General features: G+C 38.9%; 1 protein-coding gene across 1 annotated transcript in view; it reads left to right on the top strand.

Annotated features, from left to right (window-relative positions):
* The window catches only part of CDH7 (cadherin 7), a 119987-nt gene that overhangs the window by 45055 nt on the left and 60925 nt on the right, over positions 1 to 14007 (top strand). Inside the window, exons 3-4 of the mRNA XM_036323527.1 lie at positions 5857 to 6151; positions 10074 to 10193. Of these exons, the coding sequence (XP_036179420.1) occupies positions 5857 to 6151; positions 10074 to 10193 (415 nt within the window). The remainder of the gene's footprint in view (positions 1 to 5856; positions 6152 to 10073; positions 10194 to 14007) is intronic.

Here is a 14007-nt window from a genome sequence, read left to right as displayed (position 1 = left end):
AAAAGTAAAAATTAATCAAGAACATGGAGATTCTTCCATCGAAAGGTGTATAAAACTCACCTGGAGTGTGTGTGTGTGTGATCTTGTCTGCTCCTAAAGGGCTCTGTCTCATGGGGAACACAGGTGTGCAAATTTGCTGGTGCAATATAACATGCCAAGTGTCACCCTGGGCATATAGAACAAGGTGTCTGTGCTCCATCTAGATCAGTGGTTCTCAACCTTGGCTGCACATTAGAATCACCTGGGAATCTTTTTAAAATCCTGATTCCTGGGCCTCATCCTCCGGAAATTCTGTTTCTTTGTTATGGGGTGAGGCCACAACATTAGTAACAAAGAAACAGAGTTTCCGGAGGATGAGGCCCAGAAATCAGGATTTTAAAAAGATTCCCAGGTGATTCTAATGTGCAGCCAAGGTTGAGAACCACTGATCTAGATAGTTTAGAGGAGTAGGGAGAACACACCAGAGATACAAGATGTGTTTTTGTTGTTGTTTAGTTTGTTTTCTTTTTGCCTAATGCCATTAAAATGTAAAAGAATAGAAATTGAAATAAAACAAACATGACTGCTTTACGAAGTGGATCATACATGTGCTAAATTTAATACAACAAATTGTTTATTGAGAATGTGAAATAGGGTGATAAAAAGAACCCAGCTCTTAAGGAGTTTTTAAGTTAAAGGAGGGGTTGGATAGACGAACAGTGAAACCAGACTTTCAGTATAAAGCGGAATTTGATACGTTCTGTTGTAGAAATTCAAGCAGCATTGCATGGAGGACAGTAGGGTTGCTAAGACCTCAGTACCAGGGAACTTGCATTAAGCCGAGTAGGATGCCGTTGGTGAGCAGGATGATGAAGGACATGTTTTGAAAAAAATAGAAATGCTTGCCATGCTCAGGCAGTGGTGAACACCAGGTCAATGTTGGAGCATCGGAAAGAGAGACCGGGGTGATAGCATACCCCCACATGGAGCCCTGTGCTTAGAATTGGGGTTAAATCCATCAATCCTGGGTAGCAATTAAATGTATTTAATGAGGGTGTCATATAATTCATTTCATATTTTAGGGAGATGTTTTCTGACAAGCACAGTGACAGCCTACATTATGTGACTCACTAAAGGGGAATAACTGGGCAGTTTTGTAATGGCCCAAGTGAAAGATTTTAAGATTTCAAATTAGGATTGTTTGGAGAAATCTAAAAGAAGGGATTGCTAAAATAGAGATATTGGGTGGGTTCTTTACCAAGTGGGAGATGACGGAGCTATAATGAATTATTAAACATATGTTTTAGGGTGCCTGTACAGTGTACTTTGTGTTCGTGGCCTGTGTAGGATATGAAGAGTCCAACACGATTGGGTATATACTTTGTTACCACACACAGTGCCGGCATATAGTGAGGTCTGGGAGTCACATATGGTCTTATCTCTTTCCCTGTCTCTTCTGGCCCCTTAGGAGCTAGACTCAGGTCAGGGCTCTGTGCTCCTCACTGTTTGTGCTCATTTGCAATAATGATAATAATAATCCTATATAATAAAAGGCCAGCCACCATAAGCATAACGACTGGAATGACCAGAGACCAGAACCACCAGGGCCACTCGCGGGCTGGCCCCGCCCCCAAGCAAGCAGTTATGGGTGATCAGGCAGGCAGTCAGAGAGGTTAGGGGTGATCAGGTAGGCAGACCAGCAGTTATGGGTGATGAGGTAGATAGGCAAGTGGTTAGGGGCAATCAGGTAGGCAAGCCAGCAGTTAGTAGAGATCAGGTAGGTAGACAGCTCCTCACTGGGCTGGCCCCGCCCCCAAGCAAAGAAAGAGGAAGGCCCAGGCCAGCCAAGCCATCGCACCCCATGCCTGTCGCCTGCAGAGGGAGGCCACCGGTGGCGGTTCGGGGGGGGGGGGGGGTAGGGGCAGCACTGCACAGATGGCAAGCAGTGGTAGCGGTGGGCCAGCTGCCTGCAGTCTGGGGAAGGAAAGACCCGATAGGCCCTGATCTCAGGCTAGGGGTGGGCAAACTTTTTGACTCAAGGGCCACAATGGGTTCTTAAACTGGACCGGAGGGCTGGAACAAAAGCATGGATGGAGTGTTTGTGTGAACTAATATAAATTCAAAGTAAACATCATTACATAAAAGGGTACGGTCTTTTTAGTTTTATTCATTTCAAACGGGCCGGATCCGGCCTGCGGGCCGTAGTTTGCCCACGGCTGGTCTAGGCCTAGGGACCCTACCTGAGGGGTCCCGGATGTGAGAAGGTGCAGGCTGGGTTGAGGGACCCCCCCCCCCCGAGTGCACGAATTTTCATGCACTGGGCATCTAGTAGTAATAATAATAATGTAACTATTTACTGTGGTGTCATGACACTTATTTTGAAAATTATTTAGGAACCCAGGCAGTATAGGTGCATTTTGTCTGGTGAGTAATGAATCAAGATTTTGTTGTTGTTTAGATGGATCACAAGATGTTTACAAAGTTATTTCTAGTGAAATAGATATAGCATCCTGAATTCTACTTTGCCCCAAATAGAGTACACATATTTGTTTTTGAGTGTGCTTTTTCATATAATGTTTATTGATTTACTTACCATGTTGTAGGATCATTGAATGTTTTTATTCCTGGCCAGAGGTTTTCACTCTGGAGGGTAGTACTTACCTCAATCATTGACAAAGGTTATGTGCATGCCTGGTCTGTGTGTGTGTGTATGTTCCTGCACCTACATAGACACATGTGGCAATTTAAGAATACCATTTGGTATTCTACACTTGCAACATTTTTCATTGCTGAGTATACCTTTTCAGAACAGAAGGATGGTAGTTTTTTTCTAACAGCATGGGTTTTCCTCTACCTATTAACATTATTATAATGTGCATAGACTCACAGATCCAATGTCTGATTGCAGCTGATCATCACATAGCCATCCTAACACTTCAGTGTTGGTCATCACTTTTACCTGCACATGTCTGTGCAGTTGCAAGGTCACTGAGCTTAGACTCAAAGCACTTTTCTGCTTGTGAAGTTTGGCAGTGATTATAAGCCTAGGATGGTCCTTGCTGGGGGGAAAGTGCCAGTGATGGAGAGGATGGTAAAAAGTTCAAGGGCCCCTGAAACAGATGTGCATGTGTGTGCCCCTGTGTGCATGTGTGTGGTGGGGGTTAGAGGAGAAAGAATCTAATCCTCGCATAATTGGAGATGCAATGAAAACAGCAATGGTTTTGACCAGGATTAGTTAAATGAATCATAAGGGCTGGTTCTATAAATGGGAGTCCCTAATAAGATTTAGAGATACAACAGGCCTTTGACTGAAGGAGTGACCTGCGTATTACATATGTATGTCTGCGGTCGTCAAATCTTCTTAACATTTCCACCACAGTCAGCCGCAGTGTGTAGACACTCCTAACCCAGAGAGGCTCAGGTGAGGGTGAGGAATGGTTTGGAGGGTGACTTGGAGGGTGACTGTGAGAAGTATCTACAGGGGGAGTACTTGAGGTATCAGCAGCTTGAAAACAACTTATTTTCATTCATCATCTGCCTTTGTCTCAGGACTTGGACTTTTTGGTATGTGTTGTCGAGGGTGTAGAGCAGTGATGGCAAACCTATGACACGTGTGTCAGAGGTGACACACGAACTCATTTTTTTTTTTTGGTTGATTTTTCTTTGTTAAATGGCATTTAAATATATAAAATAAATATCAAAAATATAAGTCTTTGTTTTACTGTGGTTGTAAATATGAAAAAATTTCTATATGTGACACGGCACCAGAGTTAAGTTAGGGTTTTTCAAAATGCTGACACGCCGAGCTCAAAAAGTTCGCCATCACTGGTGTAGAGGTTAGTGCTGTTATATAATGCCAAGAAAGGAGCCTTCTGGTAAGTCATAAAGCATGTGGATAGAAACCACCTGAAGCACTGAGATTTTTTTAAAATTTGGGGAGCTATCAGGTGGGGGCAGATGGCATGTGCCAGTCTCTCAGGGAGGGTCCCCCAGGAGGGGGTGGCGATGGGCTTCCACCAGCTGCAGGGATTTATAATCCTGGTGCAGCCACAGAGAGTGGCTGCAGGACCTCGGGCAAAATCCTTAGCCTTTGTCTACCCCGGTTTCCTAATCTGTTAGTAGGGATGATAGAGTCAAAATGTGAACACAGAATGAGTTATTACACAGAGAACATTAAGAACAGTTCTTGGTGCACATGGAGCACACAAACTATACTATTTCTCAACTTTCTTCATCTTAAATTAGAGGGACATACATATGGAGTAGTAACCCTGAGAATGATGGAAGAAAGTGAAGTAATTCACTGTATTTCAGGACTACAACTTCTCCACATTCTGGATAAACATGCAGAACAGTGTTCCACCTGATGCTTCCACGTTGAACAAATCTAAATTATAACTGGTGCCAGAAATTCACTTTTTGTACTTTTTTAGTCCTGACTAAAAACTATAGAAACTAAGGCATAAATCAGGTATTTGAATATTCTGAAGCAGAGTATAAACACAGCTGTTCTGGCACAGTGGAGGGATCACTTAACAGAAATCCGGGGTGCAAGCCAGCGCTCTCCCCAACCGCCCCCACAGAAGGAACATATGCCCTGCACGCACCTTCCGATGCAGTTTGCCATATTTTATATTTTTAGCACCTTGTCTTTTAAAGAATGCAGACACAGTTCTGTAGGACTGGGGGAAGCTGTATTATTTGGTAAATCGGGTTTTTGCATTCATATTTATCCAAGTCCAGAATGATGGCCATTCTAGAGAATGAATGATTGTTGAAATGGCAGGTTGAGTCCTGGATTTCTCAGGTGATGAAGTTCAGAAAAAATGTGTAATTGTTTCTGAGTTTCCTAAGGTTCCTCTGTTCAACATAATGTCCTGTCGTGCAGAAGAGACAGTCCCAGATAGAAAATGCAAATCGGCCACACTACCCATGCTCCTTGATGCAGGGTTAATCATGCAAATCGGATTGCAGTTCTTGGTATTTGGAGAAAGGGCTTAGTTGAAGTCTCAGGCACGTATTAATTTAAAATTCCTACTTCAGAGAGCAGTGCTTTTTTTTTCAGCTTCAAATTTTGAAGTATAGAACAGGATCTGGGGGCTGATTTAGTGATGGACATACATCCATATTTGATAGTCATGAAAAAGAGAGTGGAGTGGGAGGAAGGGGCAGCCTCAAAGAATGCTGGTATTTATAAGTATAATACATACTCTATTAGATCGAGATTTATAAATGTTGTATAGCAAGTCCCTTTGCTTGGAACAAGACCAAATCAACCCATTATACGTGTTTACTGGATATCTGCTCAGTTCGAAGGAGATGTCTACTAGGAAATCAGGCAAGGACAGACCCATTAAAAAAACACCACCACAAGTTCCAGCCCTCTCTGGTTTGGCTCAATGGATAGAATGTTGGCCTGCAGACTGAAGGGTCCCAGGTTCGATTCTGGTCAAGGGCACATGCCTGGGTTGCAGGCTCGATCCCTAGTACGGGACGTGCAAGAGGGAGCCAATCAATGATTCTATCTCATCATTGATGTTTTAATCTCTCCCTCTACCTTCCTCTCTCTGAAATCAATAAAAATATATTTAAAACAACAACAACAAAAAACACACCACAAGTTCCTTACTTTGGGAGAGACATAAAATACCTTTGGAGATGAGGCTGTTTACAGGAATAGATGAAATAGTCTTGCTCACTAGTGCAAGCGGACATGCTCTAATAGCCTGTCCTCTGTGCACAGTGAGCGCCGGCTAATCTTTCCAAGAACAAAAAAAAATGTCTGTGAGGCTGCCCAACGTAAGAATTATTTTTACATATCTCCATATTGCTGACTCCCTTGTAAGTTAATCTCATCTCACATGAATTTTTCACCAGCTTCACTCTGATGTTGATAAAGGAGATGGTTCCATCAAATACATCTTGTCAGGCGAAGGGGCAAGTTCCATTTTCATTATTGATGAGAACACGGGGGATATTCACGCCACCAAGAGGCTGGATCGCGAGGAGCAGGCCTACTACACGCTCCGAGCCCAAGCACTGGACAGGCTCACCGACAAGCCCGTGGAGCCCGAGTCGGAGTTCGTCATCAAGATTCAGGACATCAATGACAATGAGCCCAAATTCTTGGATGGCCCGTACACCGCCGGGATTCCCGAAATGTCTCCTGTGGGTGAGTAAACAATGCACTTGTGCAGTGTCTGATTTTAAGGGCTTTGGCTTTAAAATTAAATCATATGTCCTGGAAAAAAAATCACATAACATAACAATTAGGGTGAGGGGAGTGTTGGAGACGTGTTAGTAATCAGGACCTGAATACTTATTATTCAACATGTGAGTTTATTTTATGACAAATTAGCAAGTTCTTCCTTTTACACAGTTACCTCAGTATTCTCAGGAAATTGCTTAGTTCTTACATTCACTTTCAATTTAAAAGTCATAATTAAAATGATGCTTAAGAAGTTAAAAAGGAAAATCTTTGCAGACACAGCAGTGGGACGATCTTTTATTTTTCTCTCTCCTGATAGTAGGATAATGAACTATTGAAAGCATTTCTCTGTGGTCACGGTATTAGGTAGGTTGTTAGTGGCAAGTCAGACTGTCATTTAGATCTGGTGGTCTCTTCTGTAGAGTATTCTTGAATGACAAAGGTCCATCCACATGCCACCAGTAATCTTTTTCTGATTTCTCCAGAAACTTAAGTGCATGGAATTTTATATTGAATTTATAATAATGGGAAAGTGATCCTCAGTTTGAGATATATGAAAGAATGATGAAGGTTGTTTTGTTCCAAGACCCTTTGACATTGCCCCATTTCTGCAAAAATAGAAAGTAAAGTACTTCCAGTATATACTTTATATCAAATAATATTAAGCTCTATTTTAAACTCAATGCATTCAGGTACCTTTGGAATAGTTTCAGCCAATATTTAGTTTAAATATGGATGACCTTACAAAACAATAAAACATTATGGGGTTGGAATGGAGATAGTAGCTTTATATGTTTATTTCCTGTTATCATTATTATCAAAGGAGGATGCTTATTTAAAATAATAATTGAACTTGTATTTTAACACAGGAAAATTTTACCCTGTGTGATTTTACTTTCAATAAAGGTCATTCCATTCATCCAGGATTCAGTAAACGCATTTTCTATGCTGGGAAGTGCAATTTCAAAGATGTGTATTGTGTGTGCCCTTTAGGAGAAATCAGAATTCAGTGACCCGAGATTTCTGTTCTTATCGGATGGGAGAGGGAAGTTCATTTGGGGCACATGGCTCTCGATTCCAAAGAAATCCAAATTGAGGATGAGCCAGAGGAATCGATGCTTGTGGGCAGGAAAAATCCGAACCACAGTGGTGGTATTATCACTCCAGTAGCTTCTGTGTACAGATTGTTTTGACCAAAGAAGCTTTTCCACACTTTCCCTGTAGAGCTTGCCTCTTCAGAGTGCTTCATGCTGTTGTTGTTTAACCACAATAACAAAAACAACAGTGACGACAGCAGCAACAAGATTTTGGAGGTTTTAGAGAAAAAGAAGTCACCTTATCCTCCTCAGGATAGTAAGGTTTAGCAAAACAGGAATTTCGAGGAGTGTTAGAGCAATTCAGTTCAACCCCATCATTCCCGTGGGCATGGTGGGTGCTCTTCATTGGCTTGCTAAGGTTTTCCTCTCCCACCTGGAACAGAAGGGGAACTTTGTTTCAGAGGCTAACGGATGCCCTGTGGCTTTGGTTTCAATGGTGCCACTCTGGTGCCCAACAGCATGATTTTTTGCACACCTTAAGTTATTTTAGTTTTTTTGATTGATTCCAACAAGTTTAGAACTTCTTAGAAAATGAGTTTCTAATGCCTTCAGGATTTAATTGACACTAATTGTGATCACTGGATTAATATCAACATTTGAAATAAGAATAATGAAGTTCTATGTAAAATAGATTATATGGATTTTTAGTCTTAGTTTATCAGAGTATTTTATTCTAACTAAGTAGCTATGATAACTACTAAGCAGTATGGTGTATATATATAACACAAGTTTTCAGTGTTTAATATTGAGGGCTATTTTTTTTTTCATTACATGCTGACTAATTGTAAGATTTAAAATACTTGCTAGCCCTTAGGATTGTTTATTCATTGCCAGAAGAGCATAAAAAAGCATGGAAAATTTAAAGTTATTTGAGAATATGTCTGTGTATACAGTAATAAACACTTTAGAAGAATATATATAGTACACAACCAAATTTCCTGAAGTATACTTTTCATCATTTTGTTTGTTTTAAAGTTGTTTTCTTTTCTAATGAAGTAGAAAATTAATACTAATATCATCAGAATGAATAGTTCTGTAAGATGGTGCATTATATAGAAAATAGGTAACATCAATGTCATTGAGTCTAACATTTTAAAATAAAATTTAATTCTTAAAACGGTTTTCAAATATACATTTTTTATTATTTGGTCTTAGGAGGCATTCACAGGGCACAATCACCCAAGATCATAAAAGAAAAAAGAAAGCAAACAAAACAAATCACCAGCATAAAAAAAGGACAGCACCATCTATTTTACTTCATAATTTCAACCTAATTTTAAAGAAAATGGAATTGCTAAAGGCAATCATAGTGTGAAGAAAAGAATAGATTTATTACAAAATGGACATTAATGACTTATTTAAGGCATTTAGAAAGGGGGATCTGTGTATGAATACATCTAAAATAAATGTTAGATGAAAAATGCCATATTTTCAAGAAATTATTAGAGCCAAACTTGAACCTTAGAAAAACACATTAAAAAGATAATCTGTTCCATCCCCATCAGATAGAGCATAATTGATAAAATAACAAGTGCTTAATATAGAAACTAAGAAAACATATCTAATGTTTTTAAGATTACATCCCAAATGGAAATAAAAAGAACAGAGCACACTAAATGCTTTCTCTAGGGAATAGGTAGATATGTGATAAAATGAAGAAGCAATATGACATCTGTCTTATGAATTGTAGAAAAACAACTAATAAAACAGTTATTAAAATTGTCATGTTTTTCCTCCTTTGGGAGTTTGGTTGAAATTTTCATTTCATGCTTTTGCTTTAAATCAGTTAGTAGAAACAAATAAAAAATAAATAAAACTATTACTAAAGAGATAGAAGAGCCAACTAATACCCAGTTAAATATTAATCCAATATTCTTTTATAGTGGAATTTATTGGAGTGACATAGAACCATACAGGTTTCAAGTGTACAACTCAGCAAAACATCATCTGCACACTGCATACTATATTGCCCAAATCAAAGTCTGTTTCCATCCTCATTTTCCCCACCTTTATGCACCTCCTCCTAACCACCCCCCCTTACCCTCTGGCTATCACCACACGGTTGTCTGTGTCTGTGTGTTATAGAATATATATGTGGGTTTTTTTCTGCTTAATTCTTTCACCCTCTTTCATCCAGTCCCCAGCCTCCCTCCTCTCTGACAGCTGCACGTCTGTTCCATGTGCCCATCCATGCTTCTGTTTCTATTTTGTTTGTTGGTTTATTTTGTTCATTAGATTCCACATGTAAGGGAGATCACATGGTATTTGTCTTTCCCTGACTGGCATATTTCATTGGACCTGGAGATTAAAATGATAGTGAGATAATCCAATATTCTTTATTCAATTAATGGAGTTTCTGTTTCTGTCTGGGCTTGCTCAGCTGCAGCAGTGAGATCCCCTTCATGATTTCGGTGTTCAGATGCTCTTGCTTGTCAGGCTGCCTCCTGGACAGTGATTGAGACTTAGAGAGATTGCTGCTGCTAAAAACTTGTTACCTGGCCCTGATGGATGAGATGCCAAAAATTTGAGTCCCATCCAATTCTGAGTATATCCCAGTCTAATAGGCATCATCAATCTTATATTTTTGCCAACCTATTTTCGTGCCCCTTAAATATTTCTGAGGGCTTAATGAGTATTTATCATACTTCTATCAAATTCTAATGTGCCTTGAAACAAGAAAAATGCAAAATTAAAAACAAATCTAGTGCAGAATCATCAGACTTTTGTGAGTGTTTACGTTTTGTGGCATCGGAAGTTTTTAATTCATTGGTTTTTGGGTTGGCATGTAGGGACCTCAGTGGTACAAGTGACAGCAACCGATGCTGATGATCCTACATATGGCAACAGCGCCCGCGTGGTCTACAGTATTCTGCAAGGACAGCCCTATTTCTCGGTGGAACCCAAGACAGGTAAAACTTGAAATGCAACACTCCTCAGAAAGTCAACATGTCTACCTTGGCATAGAATCAATGTTAGTGATTTTTACGCCATATAGTTGGCACTGATACCATTTTATGGTGCTTTTTTCAATATGCATATTATGGTAATAACTAGCATATTATTTATAAAGTCAATAGCACCTATTAAGAACATTTAAAAATATTTGTCGGTATTCCTAATTATAAGATATTTTATATTAAAACTATTTCCACTACTATCTCCTGACTGTATAAGAAAATTTTGATTATTTACCTAAATTTTATTTTTTGTTTCTATTCTTTTTAAAAAAAATACATTTTCTATTGGTTTTAGAGAGGAAGGGAGAGGGAGGGAGAGACAGAAACATCAATGATGAGAGAGAATCATCAACCGGCTGCCTCCTGCACGTCCCACACTAGGGATCAAGCTTGCAACCCAGGCATGTGCCCTGACCGGGAATTGAACCGTTGCTCAACCACTGAGCCATGCAGGCTGGGCTCTATTCTTTAATTAATTCACAGAGGAATTATACACAGTGAAATTTAATTCTCAAGAAGAAATCTGCCTGCTATGCAGCCAAATCAGTGGTAGGTTCAGTTTATTTTTCAGAGGCCAGATTTCTTAGGGAAATTAGTTTAAATATAACAGATAGGATGAATTCTGCTAAATCAAAGACTAACTTAAATGACTATTTTTAATATTAAGAGCCAAAAAAATATGAGTTACAGGATTGCCTAGATAGAATATGTGGCTGTTTGGCTAGATGCTGTGTTTTGCTTTTAAGCTGATACAGTTTACATCAAGTAAGAGTATAATTTGGAGCACTCTATCAGTTATAAAATAATATTTTATCAATTCTTCTTTTCTGGCTCAGTGTGGAGGGAAGAGTGGGTGGGTGTGAAGATGGTTGGTGTGTGCCACGGATTCTCTTCATCGCTGTGAAAATCCAAAAGTTCCTTATGTTTTAAGAATTTTGCCTTTATCACAGAGAATTCTTCAAATAGCCATGCTTATGATTATGAATATTTGATAGTACCTATGATTCTAAATGAATTTTTAATTCCACTTATCCTGTTTTCCATATTTAAAAGAAAATGACAATTTTAATTCATTCTCAAATCACTGCGGGGGATAAAAATTTTAAATGTCTTTTGAGAATGGCAGTTGTAATCATGCATGAACAGAGATGTGAATTTAATCCCAGCCTGTCATTCATTAGAATTTTCGGAGACTGCATTGTATATTTAGTGGTGGAGTTTTAACGCCACTTGCAAAGTCTAGTAGAGAAGAAATAGTTGTGATTAAGCAAGTACTAAAGGAGAAGCAATTGAAAGTATTCTATTCATGATATGAGGCCTGTGAATGTAGAAAGCATATTTGTGGTTGATTTCAGGATAGACCTGAGAACTTAAATTCAAACACCCACCCATTCTCTTCTCTATCTACTCTTTATAGCCTGGAAAGACATTGACAAGTTTCTGACATTTTGCTAACAAATTATATACTCTTGTATTATATAAGCGCTCTAAAAATAGCATGTACTAATTCCAAGGGTTAAATATTTTGCTTCTCTTAATGGTAGGCTTTTGATTTTAACTCTGTTGTAAGCTAACAGGTTTTTCATAAGCCCTGTGTAGGTAAGGTCTCCCTGGTTGATTAACTGGGCAGTAATCTATTGCATGGGATCATATTATTAGTACTTCAAACTTAAGTTTAATTTCAGAATCTAAGGGCTTCTATATGACCAGAGATGAAGAGAGTTTGACTTTATTTTATTTAGAGTTTTTAGGGCTCTAATCATTGGGACTTCTCATCTGAAGTTATTAGTGCAGAGCTCTTCTGGGAATTTTTACCCTCTTTGCTAATTCATAAGATGGAGAATGCACTTTTTACCCCCCAAATGTATTTTTTTCTGACAAAAATGGACAATTTTTAGTACTTAAGAGCATGAAGACCTGTAAATTAAGTTTGGCTTCCTTACTTGGTATTGGTATTATTCTCTGTGAGAAATAACATTATTTCTTCATCTCTAAATTTAAGAGAGTCTTTGAGAAGAAAGTAACATTTCTGACAGAAAAAAAAAAAACCATGCTGAATATATGCTAACTCAAGATTATGTAAAAAAAAAATTAAAGAAAAGGACCAGGAAATCACTATTAGGTACATTTCTAAGTTTTTAACTTCCAATTTCTTTTTAAAAAGAAAAAAAATATTAAGTTTATTATTAACAAGGATCATATTAATAATCACTATTAATCACTATTACTATTTATGGATCACATATCATTAACTGAGCATTGCTGAACCCTCTACGCTCATGTTTCATTGTAGCACCACTTACAGGCCCAATGACCAAAGGGAACTGTACTTCCCACCTTAATTTCTCCCTTCATAAAACAAGAATGAGAGTACCTGCAAAAACCGATGTTGACAATTGACTGCAACAAGCAAATAGAACACACTGGAAATAAGATAACGTAGTAGTAAACTAAGAGATTCCTGTCACCTATCTTCACAGTGTCCCCCAATTTACTGAGAGACTGAGGTTATTTCAGAGTGTTCACCTATTCTGTAAACCTGCAAGCAAACAGACCCCTGTTTTGGTCTCTTTCACATGTGGCAGAATTGGCTATTAGTATGCAGTCCAAAATGAAAGTGCAGGTGTCTTGTTCTAAAATTAGTAGGATTTCAGGATGTCATCAGCAGAGCAAGAAACCCAGCCTAGGACCAGTGTGACTGCACAGGTCATAAGACCACGGAGCTGGCCCTGGACAGTGGATTGAGTGTTAAATATCACTTGTCATGTCTCAGTTCTTTTGTAGATATAGAGGTGTGACTACTTGGTACCTGTGTTATGCCGGGTGGGGCAAAAGTAGTTTACGGTTGTTCATACGGAAAATAATACAATAATTAGTAAGTGATAATACAAGAATAAACTCTGTGTTTGGTGTACTCACTGCTGAAAACCTACTTTTGTCCCACCTTGTATATTACATGTATATTTGTTACCTCATAATTTTATGTGAGTTATATAGCCATAACAGAACCCCCCTCCCACTGCCCTTACACGTGATCCATTCTGTGGCATGGCTCATGGTGTGGAGGTGCCTCATACGTGTCAGGGCTGCCAACCTCCCCTCGCAGCTTACGCAAGTCTCTTCCTCAGTCTCTTTATTTGATGCCAGCTCTGGAATTCTTTGATGTTCCAGAAGCTTTCCTCTTTACTATTGGCTCTTCTCTATCTTCTTATGGTTCTATTATATGCTTCACCAAAAAGTAGACAGACCCAATAATATAAGGCACAGACAGAAAATTTAGAAATAAATATAAATTATTAGGAGGAGATTCACCTTGCATGCCTAATGTATATTGCACCTGGATAGCATGAATATCTTCAGCCACATATTCCCTGGGTCATGTGATAGTACAGACTCCTAAGACTAATCCAAAGCATGACTGAGCAGATTGCAGGCACCAACATTGTTTGATTCCCTACCCTGGGGTGGTACATGCATAAATTCTTCAGAAGATTCCATGGTAACAGAACATGCAAAAACAAACCCCATGACTGGTAGAACATTAGACAATCATCTAAAATTTTATTTCCAACCAAACACTGTGCTGTTGCTGAACAGTAACAGTGATAAATGTATGTTTCATATGCACAGTACTTTTTTTGTGAACATGGATTATAAATACATGAAAAGTTCTGGGTTACTGGGTCAGGTGAAAAATTATTCAGAAAGCCCCAAACCTGATCCAGTCTCTTTTCTAGAGAACTGCAGGACATATTCTTCTCATTAG

This window comes from Myotis myotis, unplaced genomic scaffold (assembly GCF_014108235.1).
Source record: "Myotis myotis isolate mMyoMyo1 unplaced genomic scaffold, mMyoMyo1.p scaffold_m19_p_9, whole genome shotgun sequence".
Taxonomy (NCBI): Eukaryota; Metazoa; Chordata; class Mammalia; order Chiroptera; family Vespertilionidae; genus Myotis; species Myotis myotis.
Note: the sequence above shows the minus strand (reverse complement) of the source record. Positions and strands in the feature narration are given on the sequence as shown.